At 42.1% G+C, this 17,573-nt stretch overlaps 4 protein-coding genes across 4 annotated transcripts; 1 reads left to right on the top strand and 3 right to left on the bottom strand. All coding sequences in view use genetic code 11, as the record gives it.

Annotated features, from left to right (window-relative positions):
- Window positions 1-5,500: 5,500 nt before the first annotated feature.
- Window positions 5,501-6,698, bottom strand: EGR_07584 (hypothetical protein; the record flags this gene model as incomplete). Its single annotated transcript, XM_024496833.1, has 3 exons — window positions 5,501-5,764; window positions 5,855-6,043; window positions 6,471-6,698. 3 exons carry the CDS (start codon window positions 6,696-6,698, stop codon window positions 5,501-5,503), a joined length of 681 nt encoding a protein of 226 aa, XP_024348769.1.
- Window positions 6,699-8,343: 1,645 nt separating this feature from the next.
- Window positions 8,344-9,821, top strand: EGR_07583 (Tubulin beta chain; the record flags this gene model as incomplete). The annotated part of the gene is made up of 3 exons (XM_024496832.1): window positions 8,344-8,400; window positions 8,474-8,938; window positions 9,006-9,821. The coding sequence occupies 3 exons, from the start codon at window positions 8,344-8,346 to the stop codon at window positions 9,819-9,821; spliced, it is 1,338 nt and encodes a 445-aa protein (XP_024348768.1).
- Window positions 9,822-10,445: 624 nt separating this feature from the next.
- Window positions 10,446-13,881, bottom strand: EGR_07582 (hypothetical protein; the record flags this gene model as incomplete). Its single annotated transcript, XM_024496831.1, has 4 exons — window positions 10,446-10,691; window positions 13,268-13,450; window positions 13,645-13,724; window positions 13,785-13,881. 4 exons carry the CDS (start codon window positions 13,879-13,881, stop codon window positions 10,446-10,448), a joined length of 606 nt encoding a protein of 201 aa, XP_024348767.1.
- Window positions 13,882-13,971: 90 nt separating this feature from the next.
- EGR_07581 (hypothetical protein) lies at window positions 13,972-16,059 on the bottom strand (the record flags this gene model as incomplete). Its single annotated transcript, XM_024496830.1, has 4 exons — window positions 13,972-14,079; window positions 15,143-15,191; window positions 15,264-15,769; window positions 15,856-16,059. 4 exons carry the CDS (start codon window positions 16,057-16,059, stop codon window positions 13,972-13,974), a joined length of 867 nt encoding a protein of 288 aa, XP_024348766.1.
- Window positions 16,060-17,573: the final 1,514 nt, after the last annotated feature.

Raw genomic sequence — 17,573 nt, 5'->3', positions numbered from 1 at the left:
TTTAAATTGTTATCCCATGGGATTTATGATTAGTCAGCCCCTTTCTATCATGAGATTCAATTCTCAGGTAGACTGACCTGCATCCTCTTGCTACCGAAACGGCCACCTCTAAAGCAGCCACAACTTAGTGAAAAACTGACGCTAATCTGTGTTCAAAAAAATCCTCGTCTCCATCTTCTCTTCTCCCTCAGTGGGCCATCCTGGCATCTTTAAACAAAGACGGGAGCCAAATGCAGCTCCTAAAGCATATACACCTACTGGAGTTTGCATGTCTACTTCTTGGTCACAGCTCGGACCCTACCCTTACCCCTCCCACGTAAAGAGGGTCACATTCAAAATCAAAAACGCTTTATAGAATGGTGATTTGATTTTTTGCCTCGTTGATGCAAATCCCGCTTCCAAAAGACCATCCTTATAGACATAAATCAAAAGATTAAATCGGGAAAAACAAAGTCTAATTAGTTACCTAGGCAACATCCCCTAGATTTTGGCCACTTACTACTTGGTAAGATTGCTGACTTGTAATCCTTGCAGCTTGGTGACACCCCTATGAGTCTGACATGGCAATAAATTATACCTTGGTTAGATGCGATTAGTAATTTAAATGTCGAAAAGTGGATGGCAAGTTTGTTTGCATGCTTGTTTGTGTGCTCGGTCGGTCGTTTGTTTGTTCAGTGGATCGCGCATGAGTAACCCCAATTTAGTAGTGTGCCTGTTCTTTTCAGTGGGAATTTCCACTTTCTATGATTCATTCTTTTGCGGTGTGGGTGCACAAGGTAAAGTTAAAATCTACCCCAGTAATTCACTACGGACAACTCCCATTCGTATAGATTGAATGGATAGTTAAGCCAAAGGGTAATTTTTTACTTTGCCAAGTAGACGAATCTTTCTCTTTATTAATATTAATGCTTTCACAAAGCCACATATTAAAAGTGCATTTTCTCCCTCCATTTTTCAATATAAACCTTGAGTTTTCGGTTACCATGGTTTCCTAAGCACGTGAACCTTTTAAATCCGAGGCAGAAATGTCGAAACGAGCCAACTTGTCATGGCTGCCTGCATTATGTCACTTAAAAAATAAATGTTACAGAATCATCTGTTCTGTCTCTTTCTTCTCTTGTTATTTAAAACCAAAAAATAAGCAAAGTTTCAAGGGTAAATCGTTTTTCCTTTCATTTTTAAAAGGGGTAACAAGGTCGTCTTGTCGAACTGCATTTGAGTGGTTAAAAAGAATGAAACGATTTAGGGAGAAAAACACATAATAGTATAAGCTGTCATCACGTAAAAATTTCCATAATTTTTTTTCCAAAACAGTGCACGTGGAATCTTTAAAATGGTTCCTTTGAGTCAGCCGCATCTTACTTTTTCTTTCTAAGAAGGGACACGTTCATTTACCTGCCTTAAGGTTTTTTAGAGACCGACATTTTGAAATCCTTTTACTCTGTTCTCTTGCCTTAACGACTGACCCCGAAAGGTGGTCATTATATGGGTTACCAACAGCCCCTCTTAAAAGGTATGTCATGTCATCGCTAATGGATTAGAAATTACGCGTTTGAATGCACTCAGGTAGTACCTTCAAAATTAACTACGGTAGAGAACCAAGTAAGGAGTTGAGAAGACCAAACCCAACCCTCGCCTACTCATAAGGATATTCAGTAGAGCATGTAAATGTTAAGTACTAGAAAAAACCTCTGTAATGGAAAAACAACTAAAATTAACTACACATATAGTAGAATTGTTTAGAACATTTTACAAAACTTGCCGTTGTTATAGGAATTTTTTAAAGTCTGGTTTTTAAAATTCTGAGTGAGCATGAAAGTGTCATTTGAGATTGCAATCTAGCCATATTTTTTGCGCCAAAAAAAAACATGCAAACGGCCGTAGAAATCATAAAATCGGGTGTTTTACCTAAATGATAAAAATCAGCTAGTGCACCAAAAGGGTAGTTACAAAATGACTGCAAAAATTTCATACAAAGTACTGGAAAACTTTAGGTTTGCTTAACGGCAAATATTGAAGCAGTTGGGTTTCCACCTGCATGAATTAAAAGTGGTTGTCAAATAACCTCAACGCAAGTAAATGAATTCGTGTAATTTTGTTTAGTCGGTGTAACAAATCAACCATTACAATTCAGTAACTTTTTGAGAGGATACATCACCTAGTCCTCGCTGCCTTCTTTTCTTATCCTTCTTTTAAGCTCCGATTGTCAATTCCCTTTCGGATAGAATAGCTTGATAATATCTCGAAAAAATATGACCAAAGTAATGCGAAGGATGCTTAGTAAGGTGAGGATGAGGTAGTGTCACCCTTCCCCTCCCCTTTACGTCCCTTTTCATCCTAAAGTGTGGCACGAGGTAGGGGGATCAGTGCTGTCACGTAAGGGTTGCACCACCTTCGGAATTGGGTAACTGAAAGCATTTCCGCCGTCTCAGAGACCGACAAATTGTTAAGTCTTGCTTGTGAGTCCCAGCAGTTGAACGCTTTTGCCTGAGATCCGCCACACAAGGAGCAAGCATAGTGCCCTGGAAGTGGACTGCTGAGTGCCTTAGAAGAGTTGAGTGATCAATGCATGGAACGTTCGCTTAATAAACTAACAATTGTGTGTTTTTATAACGTGCGTGAGGGAGATAAGGACCAAACTGATGACCTTTGGAACTTATGACCATCTGTTAATTTACATGAGCATGGGCCATGTGGTCAGCTATCACGACTGTCCCACTTGATGTGGGTTTGTCCGAAATCGCATCGGGTCCATTCAACTAACGGTTTGCACCGTTGGGGTTCCAAATGTATGGCAAGGCCTTGAAAAGTCTTTACCAGAGTGGACTAGTTAAGAAAAGTAGCTGCATCTAGATAGACCAAAAAATTACCATTAATGAGGTGAGAAATTGGGCTATCACTGACCACTTCAACCGAGCGAGGGATTCGGACAGAGACCAGAGGTACCGTCACTTTATTCGATTCAGGACTTACCAGGGGTTGGTTCGGTTTTCTCTTTAGACATTCTGGTGTCCGAAGATAAGAAAGGAATTCTTTTTTGGTTCCTCAATGTACACAACGAGTCATACTTGTCTCGGTTGATGTTGTATGTTCCTGGTCCAGGAATTGTTAAATCGCCAGGGGGAAATCTCTAAAATGGTAAAAAACATTAGTTCTATCAATGAAGAGCCTCTGGAAAATTAATAACGACTATGCATTGTTAAATAACGCAAATGGATCCGGAGCTGTCAAGCATCTTCCTACTCCGGGATCCAAATGTCTTAAGCATTCCAGATGCCGGAACCGTAGTCCAGGTCATTGCAATCTCGACTCCTCTGCTATTATGCGTCTCTTTGGAGTCACCTATTTGCTGAGGATGTGCTTCTTCAGTGACAATTTACCTTGATGTGGAGTTTTTCGCGACTAGAGCAGCCTCCATGATAGCTTTGAAGACATTAGGAGACATAGAAATCTACTAACTGCACCTACGTTGATAGCACTCACCCTCCCTCTTCAACCCTAGAGCACCTACCATCCCTGAGTCGTACAAGTTAGTAAAGTTTCTTAGTACACGAGCAGAAAGATGTTGAAAATCGTCAGGGTGTATCCACAACATTGGAATCAAATGCTTTCCATCTAAATGGAAAATCAATAAATAACCTTTGCTCTCGCCTAATGGACTTTTTTGAGATACAGAGCACATCATGATGGTTGACAAAAAAATCTAATTATCTAAGCAAACTCTGTGCCTAGAGCACCCGTCCACTAGGTGAGATCAAAGGTCACATGCTTAACTTCTCGTCAAGGCACGCTAGGGATGGACCTCGTCGATCCTGATGCATTCACAATTTCCTCACCTTAGTATACTGACGCTATTCAAGTCTGGTTGATGCTCTGCGGGTCGAGTATCTCCTCCTCCAGATGAAAAATTTAGCCAAAACCCTTAACTCCATCTCGTAAATGGACCTTTTGAGACAGAGCATGGTATAATGGCTGACGCGGGCTCCCTAGTTAGTACGGATTCCACTCACCATCTTAATGGCATGGCGTTTTATCCACCCCCATAGCCTTCCAACCCCTCTCCACGTAAAGAGTTGGTCTTTATCCATACTAATCTAGTCTATCATGCTTTCAAAGAGGTCCTAAACAGTCTGATTGGAATATGTGTAGAAATGAGAGATACTCTGTCATGATGAGTGACTGATGGAATGCCAGACCATTCCACCAACGAAATTACTAAAAGGATCCTTTTCTCTCTCTAATTGGGAGAACTAAAGGAATGTCGAGTTGCATAAAATTTTCTAAACGAATTAAACTCTCTCATTTTTTAACGAAGCAAGCAAAATTCATAGAATTATTGTTTTTCTTTTTACGAATAAAAATGCTTTCTCCTTCCCCTTCCTCACCTCCTCCGCTTGCAGCTGGCAAGTATTTTCCTTTTTAAAGGAATTAGATTTGTAAAAGCTTCGTGCCCAACTGTGATGGCCCTTAGGGCAGAAAAAGGGTTGGTTTAGCACAAACGCAAATTCCTTGACTAACATCCCAATTCTCCATTAGTCATTTGATTGGCCAAACAGTTTGGATTTTGAGGTGCTACTGGTGGAGAGAAGAATGCAGTAAAAGTCGTTTTATCTACCACTTCTTCTCGGAAAGGGGTAAGTGGAAAAAGAACTCTAAACCTATGCAAAATAAATAATAAATAAGGGAAATGGGAATGAGGTAGCACCTACAAATAATTTCCATAGTATGAGATCTTTTGCGGGACTAAAAAGTGATGCTCTCCTGATTTTGCAGTCTTCTTCCTGTGTACCATCAAGTTGAATCAAGAAGGTGGATCAGACAAGCTTTGTGAGGGAAGCCAAGCAGACGTGGTAGGTGCAGAGTGCACCAGACTTTCATCTACCATCATTACCACAAGGGATCAAGGGAAAACTGCATGAACAATTCATGAAAGCTAAAAAAACAATCTTTAAAGGCGTTCCAGGGCTCTTGAATGCCCGTATGTGTTGTGTTGGCGTTTTGATTGATGATTATCATAGGAGGCAAAGATCCAAGTCACGATATTTCCTCCAGTGTTAAGGCTCAGAGAATCCTTTTATGCCTTATTTATACAAAAGCAGTGCCCTATAAGTGTTAAAATTATGGAGAGGAGGGTGAGGAGGTGGACGGTAGTTTACAAAGCTCGGCAAAATTCCCCTTTATCAGTGCTTAGCAAAATTAATTATGAAAATAATACATAAACAAATAAACGGAAGAATTTGGATTTGTATGACTTTTTATCTTGGATACTCACTGGAGCGCTTGTTGCGAATGGTGGTCTGTGGGGATTTATTTTCCTTGGTTGGCTCTCATCAACAAAATATAGTCCTGGCGGAGGCAGATTCTAGCAAAGAAACATGCTACTTACAGTCCTAAGTAGCAAGTTCAAGACAGTTGTGCATTTATCAAAAATTGTAAGTCGTTTGTGTTTCAAAGACAGCTCTACTGTTTGTTGTCGAATCTTATCAGGCATGACCCTATATCATAAAACCAGTCCACACTTGCATAGATGTTTAGTGATTCCAATTAAAGTGTCACCTAAGTCCTTTTTGAAGCTCACTTCATGTTTTGCATCACGAACATGTTTTTCAATGAACCGTGGGACATTAAGAACGTGTTTTGAGTTTGTTAGATTTTGCTGAAGACCACGAGTTATGAGACGAATCCATTCATCGTTCATGGAAGTAAAATAAGTGCCTGGTCCAGGATAGTCGTTTAATGGACAAAAGGTTTTCCTGTAATCCGTCTGAAAAAGCAAAGTAAATTAGGAATGTATGATGGATTTAAGCAGAAGTGTGTACAGTAAACTCTAGCATTTTATCATTTTGTGAAATACCCTGGAACTCCATTTGCATCCTCGATAACGTTGACAAGATTGAAGATTCGATGAATTCATTTCATTGCGGCAGAATCGGATTTGCCCGCTTTGGGGTCTCAGCTGTCCATCTGGCCCCGCCACATAACCATGTGCATCTAATGTTGCTACTATGGAAGGAAATGTGCGCTCCACATAACGAATTGTAATCTGAAGTTGTCAAAATGCTTTCTACTATTCTTATTTGCCTTAGGCTTTTCAGAATGCAACAAATAGGGCATTAGAAGATCGCATGAATCATGCTCAGATCCTGGCCAGTAAGCTCTGACGTTGTATGTACTAGGCCCAGGTACCACTGATTTAGAAATGCCAAAACGAACTTCGGTGTTTTTCATTGAAGAGCCTCCCTGTAAATAATGCGCAAGTTCGTGTCACCAATTAAACAATAACAAATGCAAAAAATGTACTAATCCTTAGGCTTTTATAAAGAGCTAAATAACAGATTTAATAATTGAGTCAAGTTTGGCACTTTGTGAGGATAATAATGCAAGTGTAACGGTCAATGTTCTGTTATAAATAAAAAGTTGGTCTATTATTCGTAGGGTGTATGACGAAAACTGGTAAGGTACTTACTCACCTTTATATGTATACAAGATGATTTAGGACTGTAAGCTGATGGAGATGGGATTTCGTCTCTTTTTAAAGTGAATATTGTGTTCCTTTGTCCTAGAGAACCAAAAGGTGCATAACCTCCAGCTGTGCATTTTTTAAATTCAAATTTTACGTTATAACTTGTAGGCCCTAAATGAGGGCCCAAATCTTCCCTCGGTGTTAAATTTATGCTTCTTTCAGCACGATCGTACATTGCACGTTTTGTCAAAGATGCCAAATCAAATTATTTAAGCCCCACTCTTAGCTATTATGACATTCCGTGACCTTCATAGTGGACTGACTGAGAAAGCAAACAAATATAAAGATATTTGGTGAAATTTTATGTATTTATTTATTAATGTATTTTGTTTGCTAAAGATGAATTAGTCTGTCATTTTTAACTAGGAAATAATGAGTTTGTGATTAATTATAAAGACAAGATAACTTTTCCTCGCATTTGCCTTAACAAAACACAATTTGCATGGTTCTCTTATAATTATTAACCATGCACCTTTGTTGTTTTAATTAATTTAAGTATGTTATGCCTTTCCAGTACTCGATAGTTTCCACCGAATTACATACAACCATTTGAATTTAGTAATGATACGGTGGACGACTTGCCTAAGCATAATTGCTATTAATAAAACTTTCATTTTGAATTTTTGGCTTATAATGTACACCACGTATATTGGGCTAAATGCATTTTAACCCTCATGTGTTACATGATTCATTATGCCAGGCTTTATTACAGGATTTCGAGTTCACATTAAAGCACGCACTAATTTTTGTATCTTTCTTACTTTCAATTCATAAAACCCACTACTTTGTTTTATGATCGCTAAGTTCTGTGTTGTAACTCATTTATAGCTCCTGAGTCTGAGTTTTACTGTCTTCTTAAAGAATCAAATCTGAAATCTAGACCCAACTTTCAAAAAAAACGGTGATTAAATAACACTTGAGATTCCACTGTCTAATAGTAGGAGGAGACTGGCTGATCGCCTCTTCCCTGGCCTTCACACCCTTGGAACACCCAGACTGATTTGGTTTTGATATGTCTCTTGTTTAAAGTAAATGGAGGGTAGATACTAGTTTAGGGAGACTTGGACACGGGATCTTTCTTTGGGTTGAAAGATGTCGATGGCTCCACGGTCGAGAGGTGCGATTTGTCTGCCCGCCTTTTCCCTGAAACAAAACGTTTAAACAACATAAGTATTACATAATACTTTACCTGGTGTCACGGATATAATGCAACTGTTACTCTCATTTTAATAAAATCCCTGATTCTATACGTTTTTTATACATATTTTATCTGGTAATAATGTTGTAAACCACTATGCTGCAGGGAGACCTGTCTGTTACATATTTTTAAAAAGAATACCTATTTAAGTATTGCATATAATTTAGCTCTTTCACGGCTCAAAGCACTGTAAACTGCATATTTTCATATTCCACACTGGTCACAACTTTAATTTAGCATTTATCTTAAAATCTTTTTTCCTATCTCTGCCTCAGATCGTGCCCTTCAATTGCTAAAAAACCTTCTAATTTACTTGACGTTGCTTTTGCTAGCAGTTTACGATGCCGTCCCTTTCTTGTTCACCTTTGAATGTACCAAAAAATTTTATTTTTTTCCTGTTTTTATCTTTTTTTTATGGTTTAGTTATTAATTCCCCTCGACCCGTCGCGCCTCAGCGCATTTGCTGGTGTGACGCATCCTGAGGAAATATCGATTGGGCGAGTTATCGATCGCCACTACGAGATGACGCTTTCAAACGTGTTTGGGTTAGCAACGCCTACAATTCGGCAACCCACTCTCGCATCCGGTGGCAATCTTCTCGGCGTTCGTATAATCTCTCAAAATGCGTGAAATTGTGCACATTCAAGCTGGTCAATGTGGAAACCAAATTGGAGCAAAAGTAAGTTAATTAAATTCAGCCCCTTTTTATATAAAAGGCCATTTTAAGTTGACTTTGATTTTCTACCCTATAGTTTTGGGAGGTGATTTCGGATGAGCATGGAATTGATCCCACAGGAACTTATCATGGGGATTCGGACCTCCAACTAGAGCGCATTAATGTCTACTATAATGAAGCCACTGGTGGTAAGTACGTGCCTCGGGCCATACTCGTCGATCTGGAACCCGGCACAATGGACAGTGTTCGGGCTGGTCCCTTTGGTCAAATCTTCCGCCCAGACAACTTCGTGTTTGGACAAAGTGGGGCGGGCAATAATTGGGCGAAGGGACACTACACCGAAGGAGCTGAGCTAGTGGACTCTGTGCTAGACATTGTTCGCAAGGAAGCAGAGTCTTGTGATTGTTTACAGGGATTTCAAATGACTCACTCTCTTGGAGGCGGCACGGGCTCTGGAATGGGAACCCTCCTTATCTCCAAAATTCGTGAGGAATATCCGGATAGAATTATGAGTACCTTCTCAATCGTTCCATCACCAAAGGTATATTAAAGGTCTATTATGCGCTACTTTTTTCTCCTCATTTTTCTCTAATATCTCTACATTTTAGGTCTCTGACACTGTTGTTGAACCCTACAATGCGACACTCTCTGTTCATCAATTAGTGGAAAATACGGATGAGACTTACTGCATCGACAATGAAGCCTTATACGATATCTGCTTCCGTACCTTGAAGCTGACTACACCAACTTACGGCGATCTGAACCATCTTGTTAGTGCGACAATGTCTGGCGTGACGACATGCTTGCGATTCCCTGGTCAATTGAATGCCGATTTGAGGAAACTAGCTGTCAACATGGTGCCATTCCCGCGTCTACACTTCTTCATTCCTGGCTTTGCTCCACTTACCAGCCGTGGCAGCCAGCAATATAGAGCTCTTACCGTACCAGAGCTGACCCAACAGATGTTCGACGCGAAGAATATGATGGCTGCTTGTGACCCTCGTCACGGTCGCTACCTCACTGTTGCAGCCATGTTCCGTGGCCGTATGTCCATGAAGGAAGTCGACGAACAAATGCTCAACGTCCAAAACAAGAATTCGAGCTACTTTGTCGAGTGGATTCCAAACAATGTCAAGACCGCTGTCTGTGACATTCCACCACGTGGTCTTAAGATGTCGGTGACCTTCTTGGGCAACAGCACGGCCATCCAGGAGCTTTTCAAACGAGTAAGCGAACAATTCACTGCCATGTTCCGAAGGAAGGCTTTCCTTCATTGGTACACTGGCGAAGGCATGGATGAGATGGAGTTCACCGAGGCCGAGTCCAACATGAACGATTTAGTGAGCGAGTACCAACAATACCAGGACGCCACGGCTGAAGAAGAGGGAGAATTTGAGGAGGAAGAGGAGGGAGAGGCCGCGTAAAGACTTGTGGAGCCGAGTAAACCATCTTTATCGTTGCCCCCTTCCTTTTAAGTCCGGACCGAATCGTAGGATTCCGAGGCAGATCCGGCATTGTAAGCGCCCACACCTCTCCCCTCCAAAACTGTCCACTCCTTCCCATTTCTTCCCCTTTCTCCGGCATCGTTATGGACTCTGGCAGCTCTGTCTCGTTTGTGCTCACTCCTTCTTCCTCTTCCCTTCCCCGCCCACCTTCCCAAGGCCCCTTACCCACTTTCACTCTCCTCCACCCACTCCGTAATCTCCCTCTCTCCCTCTTTCCTCCCCTGTTCTTCCTCCCGTTGTCTGTAGAAACTTTTGAATAAAACCCTAAAGCTCCTGGAGTCCTTAGTACTTATTAAAGACATAAAGTGAACTTGCCTCAATTAATTAACCTTCCAACTGAAGGCAATTTGTGCTTTTCTCGATCAAAAATAAGCAAAGCCGTTTTCCTACCGAAAGGCGGATTCCCTCGACAAGTCCCCCTCAAATGCGTCAAAAAATTGCATGCTTCGGCGTTTTTTGAGAGAATCTTACACCTAGTCAATTGTTCTCACCGTATGTGAAGAGTGAACTCAAATTAGTGCGTGGAGTCCCTCTTTCCTGCCTCTACGAGGACTTGCACATGTCACGTGATGCAAATACGCGGCATGCGGTGCTGACTAAGCCCCCTCCACCTGCTCCCTGATTGGCTACCGTGTCTGCACACGTGGCAAGCGGGCTCGCTGCGGCGACGAGGGCGGAGAAGAGGAGGTCGTGGCAAGTGCCCTTGATTTCAGCCAGTCCCTCTTGCCTACCCTCCCTTTCAGGCAGTTTCTCATTTTCTCGGCTTATGTTATTGCTCCCATTTGTGGACTATGTGAATAGGAAGGGTTGGTTTAAATAGAACTTTATTTGTTATTACTAACTTGAAATTTTAATTAATCATTTTTAATTCACTAGAGTATTTTAGTATTTTTATACGGCCAGAAATGTTGTGTTAAAATTTAGGTATTTTTTTTCTCTAGTAAAAAAAAATACTCAATCGAAGCTACTGACCTTCACACTCGCAAATCATCTCCAAGTGCTTACATTACGGCTGCCATAGCAACAGCCTTTCAAATGATCCCTTTTTTAATCGTCAGGATGTCACCTGAAATGCGACCTAGTTGCCATGGTCACATATTTCCGGTCTCTACTTCAACACCCCGGGGCTAACATGGGCGGTGTGGCTTCACTGTGGATAAACAATGATATGGAGGCCGGAATAGGGGCTGAATGGAAGGCCTTCTTTAATCCCATCGTCACTTGAATGGTTCGGCTGTTTTTTTAACTCAGTTCCCTTTTAGCTTATAAATATTCCTTTCAATCCCATCTTTAAAAGTGTTGATAACTTTGAGAGCTTTTTTTTCTTTTAGACGGTCTTGTCACCCCGTTTGTTGGACAATGGACCGCTAGAGTCGCTACGCCATTATACACATGCGTACATAGGGCGCAGCAACTGCACATGCTCAGTCACATGATGACACCGGTCCCGGAGACGATATACAAACCTGTTTATTCATGCGCCATTTTCGCTACGCGGGAGTCTAAGGCCACATATGTTGTACAACTTGGTGAATGATGGAGGGAGGAGTGTAAACACGCTAACCTACCTCGATAGTGGTGACCTATTCCATCATCACTAGAAGGCGCATTCACGGCGCCTGGAGTCACCCACATTGAAGTCCTTCAACCAGCTGACAGCAGCAGTTTTTGAACAGGATGCCTAAGAGCCGAATAGACCTCCTGACCTTGCTCTTCCAATTTGAGTGCTCAGAAGTAGACAAGCTGGTCTTGATCCCGGAGATGGAAGAACTGGAGCTGGATGGTGGTACTGTCGAAAGTGGAAGTGCACGACTCATCAATTAATCTATATACCCAGGCCTGACCTCATGTGCACCCCCCCTCTCGCCCCCGCAGATGATGCTTGTGGTAATCAAAAGCATGACCTCGAAAGCCGAGGACATGGTTGCACTCCATTTATCGATTACTCGTGTTCCGGGCGCATGCCACGTGTTGACATACTGCCGATCAACTCGTAATTGATTGACATTGACATGGAGAAATGATTTTATGAAGAAAAAAAATTTGGACATATCAACGCATTCCCACAATTGTTCCACTCGCAACACACGTGGACATTTATTTGGGTCATGTACACACATACCCAGAGAGAGGGGGTACTGATCACTGTCCAATCTTTCCATGCGCCTAATGTGCATTTATATTGCGACGCAAAAAGAAAACGGCTCCAATTTTTGGTACATACTCACGGAGTCAAAGGTCGCCTTCCGTGTTCAGTGCTGTGACCATCTGGACGAGATCTAGTCTATCAAGGCGCTTTTTTTGCCAGCCACCACGCATGTGTCGGAACGATAGAGACTTGTGATAACTTGTACCGATCCCCAGTTCTCATCAATTATTCCTCAATGGCACAAAACCCCACAGAATAATATTTAGCCTAATTAGGAGGGAGAGAGGGCAAGCGATTCCCACATCCCCTTGGGATTAGCATCCTCTCGACAGCTCATTAGCATGACGCGCAATTCCCCCCATTTCTCCCAACTTCCGGCCACTGGTTACTTATTTAGCCCCAGATAATAGGATAGCACAAAATGTTCTCAATCACTAAAATATTTAATAATTTAAAATAGGTGTGTATTTCTTTTTCAAACTTCGCACTAATTAAAGCATTAATTATATCCCAGTCGCAAGGAAATTAAAAATCATTAAATTTGATTTATCGATTTTATCTGATTGGCTGTAAATAATGATTTCTGATTAATTATAACTTGATTAATATGTAAAATTACAAGTGATTAGAATTGCAAGCTAATTAAATTTCGCAACTGGGAAAGCAAAAATAGTAATTAGCTATTTGCAAGTTTATTAAATCTTGAAACTACCTTCCCGTTTTCATTTCAACGATGGAAATAACGTCTAGCCTTCATTTACGAGGTGCTAACAGATGGCGTGTAGCCAAGGTGTCCATATTGGCTTTTAGTGCCTTGACGAAGCCATAAATCTCCACACTAGACTAATATAATAACGCTGAGGCAGTCTCAAATCCACATTGAGCCCTAGTAACCGCTCCTGTGACCTGTAAATAACCCGCATGTCAACACCTCAACTCCAGTTTATTAGTTTTCGTAACTAATGCGAACACAGGAAGAGGGTGTTAAGCTCTTTGAATCTACCATCTAGAGAAACAGTGACTACAGCTTACTCCTTTTTGTTATCAGTAGTATATTCTGACCAGTTGAGAAATAACACAGTGCTTTGAATACTTCGGTAAATTTGGAATTATTTGGAGTTTTTAAAGTAGACACTTTGGAGTATACAGGAAGAATAAGAGGGAAAAATTGTAAAAATCACTTTGTCCTTAAGATGACCTTATTTGCACTACTCACGAGAATCCTTTTTTTCTGACGTTGGTCACAGAAAATCTGCTTAGTAAGGCATTTCATGAAGAGATTCCATCCGCGACGACATTTATTTTGATTATTTACTGTGCTGCAGAAGTCCTCGACGATTTTGTCCACCTTATGGGTAGCCTGAGTGCGGCAGTAGTGGCAACGTGGTAAGAGATGGGACTGAATGGTAGGAAAGCAATTGAGGTCGACAATTGAATCGAGGAGGTTGGATCACCTCCAAGGGAAGCATGAATTGGACACACAGCGATCCAAAAGTTTGAGGACAATCCAGACAAATGGACCGGGGGGATCCCAAGGTAGGTAGTGAAGTCCCAAGGCGGAATTGGAATTCGGAGGAGTTATGGAATGCTAACCACCGCAAAGGCTTTCGTCCAGTCTGGAATGACACACATAGAGTGGGCGGAGTCATGATTACTCCCAAAGAGGATGTGACCTGTGAGGATCACACCGCATTGCATCATTTTAACCCCTCAAATAGGCCAAACAAACGCACAGGTGGCCAAACAGTGACGGTGAACGAGATCAGCAAGGCGATAGGGCAAACATCCCCCGTCGGTCCCCATAGGCTCAGTTTGAAGCCCCTTCCGCATTATCCGGTGTATTTGATCACCACAAAGATATGATTCAATGGGGTTTTCACACTTTGGGATTTCCATGAGATTTTAGAGCACAATAGGTGTTCAGGTCAAACGGGGACCGTGGTGGTGGATAGCTGATGCACATCCTGGAGGCCAGTCCAGTCCAATCCGACCATCGTCAATCAGGACAACAGACGATACTTGTAAAGACTACAACAAGGCAAGACACTTGAATGAGTGCAGAAGCTAGAGTTCTCAGCAACTAACTCGGCCACGATGATCCCGGCAGTTACTTACATCCAATCCGCCGCCAGCGTGGGAAAGGACATCCAGATGTGAAGCTGCGCAAACTTGGAATGGTGAACACAGTCATTCGCAAATATTTGGGGTCTCCACTCCAATAGGGAAGTGGTGAAGCCGCCTGGTCTAGGCGAGTCATCCAATCCTGAAAACCTCCAAGTGTCAACAAGCAAGACAACTCCACACGCCCAGAATTTACTTCCTCTTTTATTCTTGGAAAGCCTGACAGTCTAGACAAGTTTAAACCTGCCAGTTGCTAAGTCATTAAAAAAATGCGTCCGTACATGCACAGGATGAGGTGACACGCAACCTCCAGTTGCTAGGCTTCCGGTGTGATAGCGGCTATCTTCTTTAAAGGAAGGGCGACACTAGCAACGTGGATGTCCATAAAGTGGCAGCTGGAGAGCCAGAGGACTTAGTCACTGCACCCTCATTGGTTCATGGCCAAATGGGTTGTCCGGAGCGGGTCGCATTAACGTTGCACACAGTTGCTGGCCGACCTCTCGTACTAATGATATGCAAATTGGGTGACTTTTGACCTCACTTATTGATCCCTTTGTGTTGTACAGAAAATAAAGTGGACACAGTCCAAATGTGCACTTTATTGCATAGTAAAAGAATCTTGGCAATAAAAATCTGGGCGTAAGAGGGTGGAGGGAGAAGCAGGAAGAAAAACCAAACACACAGGGTGTGTGAAATGTGATGTCGTTGTTTAACTGGTCAGAAGGGAGGTCTGCATGCACTACAAAAAAGGAGGCACAAATTGACCGCAAATATTAGATGGCAGTATTGACATGGCAACAAACGCAGGGGGAAAGGTGACGCGCCGTAATCAGTGGTCCAACAGGAATTATTGTGCCCGCATGTTCAGATGAATGTACACCTAACACCATCATTGAGACTACATCCATCTGATTAATTTGTTATGACCATGTAGACGGAAAGGGACGTCTCTCTGATTCGCTCCACTCACCGGTGCTATTTTTTCGATGCTTTGGCCCGTTTGTGAACGGCGAAGTAATCTAAAATGGAACGAAAAAGGAGAAAGATTATCCCTGAATATGCATAAACTACGTAGGAGTTAGAAACATCACTTGCCAGTCATCCTGGGATGTGATTTCCGTTTCAACAGCTTAGAAATAGGTGAGGGTAACTTGAAAACAGGATCGGCGGTAGGAAGAGTGGTTGGTGCTGATGATACACGAGAGGTGGTACATCCACAAGGGGCTGGAGTTACTGTTACAGAAGGGGAATCGGGTTCACAGGAGGGGATGAGAGTGTTCCTCATCTTCTTTTCCACTGGCTGTCCCGAGAAATTGAAAATCAGGTTTCCAACCAAGGAGGAGTCCGAAAGCAGGCCTTCATTCGGTGTCTGCATTTCACCTCTAAGTGTCCCCACCACTGATTGATTTAACCGTCTACGTGCTTTCAGTCTACGTGGTATTTTAGTGTAGAAAGCAGCTTTCGGTTCGTGTACAATTTTCCAAGTGGTGGAAGAACCCTTGGCCACGTCAAAATTCCATTTAGCACGAAAACGCTCCTGATCAGCACGAATAACTTGATCCAACGTTTGTTGCACCATAACTCGCGGCGCGGTATCCTGAAATAATTGACGACAAAATTTGGCAGTTAAATTGGCTGCAGGAGCGGCCATATTGCCTAGTCCACGCCTTCTTCTTGTTGCACTTGAGGTAATGTGGAGGGCAAGTGCGCTGATATGCGCGTGTAAACGAGCGTGCGTGCGTACGTACGTGAGAGACGAGCAACGCGTGCAGAGAAAATATGCACGTAGAGCATGCGCTTGCGTTTATATTGATGCCATGGTGCACAAGGCAGACGTTCAACCAATAGCACCACAGGAGGCACGCAATTGGTCCGCTTGTGGCTCATGCCAGGCACGCGCCAGCCCGGCTAGCCGACTAACTGACTCACCTGTCAAGTGGAAACAAAGCGCACCGTTTGGATGTCGCACTTTGATAAATCACTTCCCCCGTATAAGAGCATATAAAAACATCTACAATTTTACTGGTTTGTTGGTGCCACGTTGTCAAATAGGGAACAGAAGGTACTTTTTTTAGTTTGGGGTCTTGCAAACTTTCGCACATTAATTTCTCACCGCCTAGTAAAGATTGCGCAACAAGACCAAATTTGAAGAAATTCCTGCCTAAATAATTGCATAAGGTAAAAGCGTTAACAAATGTTGATTCTTGATCTTCTTACCGCCAGTAGGAGGTCTAAGTCACGTAATCTGAGATCAGTAAAATATAAAAGAGTTGTACACAACTTTAATTTAAGCTCAGCCCCCTCCTTCCCCAAAAAAATGACTAGAAGACACCATTTGAGGCGCTTGAGGCATGGTTAATGCAAGCTTCTTGTGCCAGACAAGAAGGGTTGTAACAGTTGCTAACCTAAAGAGCGCATAAAAGGCGCCTGTCCATAAAATTCCAACCCTAGCGTGTGGAAAGTAGATTTGCGAGACATAACCTTCATTCACATTGCGAAAAGAAGCCAATGACTGTGAAGTTCGGAGTGGTTTTATGACTGAGTGGCGTGGTAGTGTTCCGAAACCCAATTACAGTCGTCAATCATCTTTGATTGCGTTAAGCAAATCACTGATGCTTGTTCACTTGAGGCTGCAGCAGGTGGCTAAATAACTGTTAAGCCTTTAGTTTATAAAGACGGGACTTTCACGAAATTGTTTGATTCCTAACACTACTAGTCTATTAATGCGGTTTCTGATACCAATCGATGATCGTCAAGGCCAACGTGATTTACTACTTAAATGAGATAAGTAGGCATTATATGCCTCTGGAGAAGTATCCTGCGATAGGGAATGAATAGGAAAATATAAGTAAAATGTCCTTATTATGTGCTTCAATTTACACCAACATCCTTCGCAAAACCTCATTAATGGAGCTTATTCGGATCATCGGTTATTTATAGTGATCTCACGCTGGCATCATTATTGAAAACCGCTACCGGAATCCCTCATATTTAAGGACATTTGGAAGCTTCTCGCCTTAAATTGAGTTGTTTGTTCTGCGACGACAGGTAAACATATCAAAGTGGTCAGATGCTCCGAAAAGTACCAAAGCTTATTTAGTGGATTTGACAATTTATTTGCAAAAGCCTTGTTGAGCCTCCTCGCTTTTTTCCTTCCAAGGTAGACCCAGAAGTGGATAAGGGTCGAAAATTTCAATTACAGTACTAAGAAGATTCAAAAAAGGAAAACAACATCTAGCTTGTTCCTGCTATTCCAGTGTCTAATTAATATCTGAAAAGTTTGGCAATGGGAGGTGCTTAGTACACCCGAACCAGCCAAGGACATCCAAAGATTGAGTGCAGCCGGTATTTTCACAAAAAGAATCACCTCTTGCATATTTTCATTACAAATTTTACTTCGA

Source organism: Echinococcus granulosus (assembly GCF_000524195.1).
Source record: "Echinococcus granulosus chromosome Unknown EG_S00081, whole genome shotgun sequence".
NCBI lineage: Eukaryota > Metazoa > Platyhelminthes > Cestoda > Cyclophyllidea > Taeniidae > Echinococcus > Echinococcus granulosus.
The sequence above is the reverse complement of the archived record's forward strand: the minus strand, read 5'-3'. Positions and strand labels throughout refer to the sequence as shown.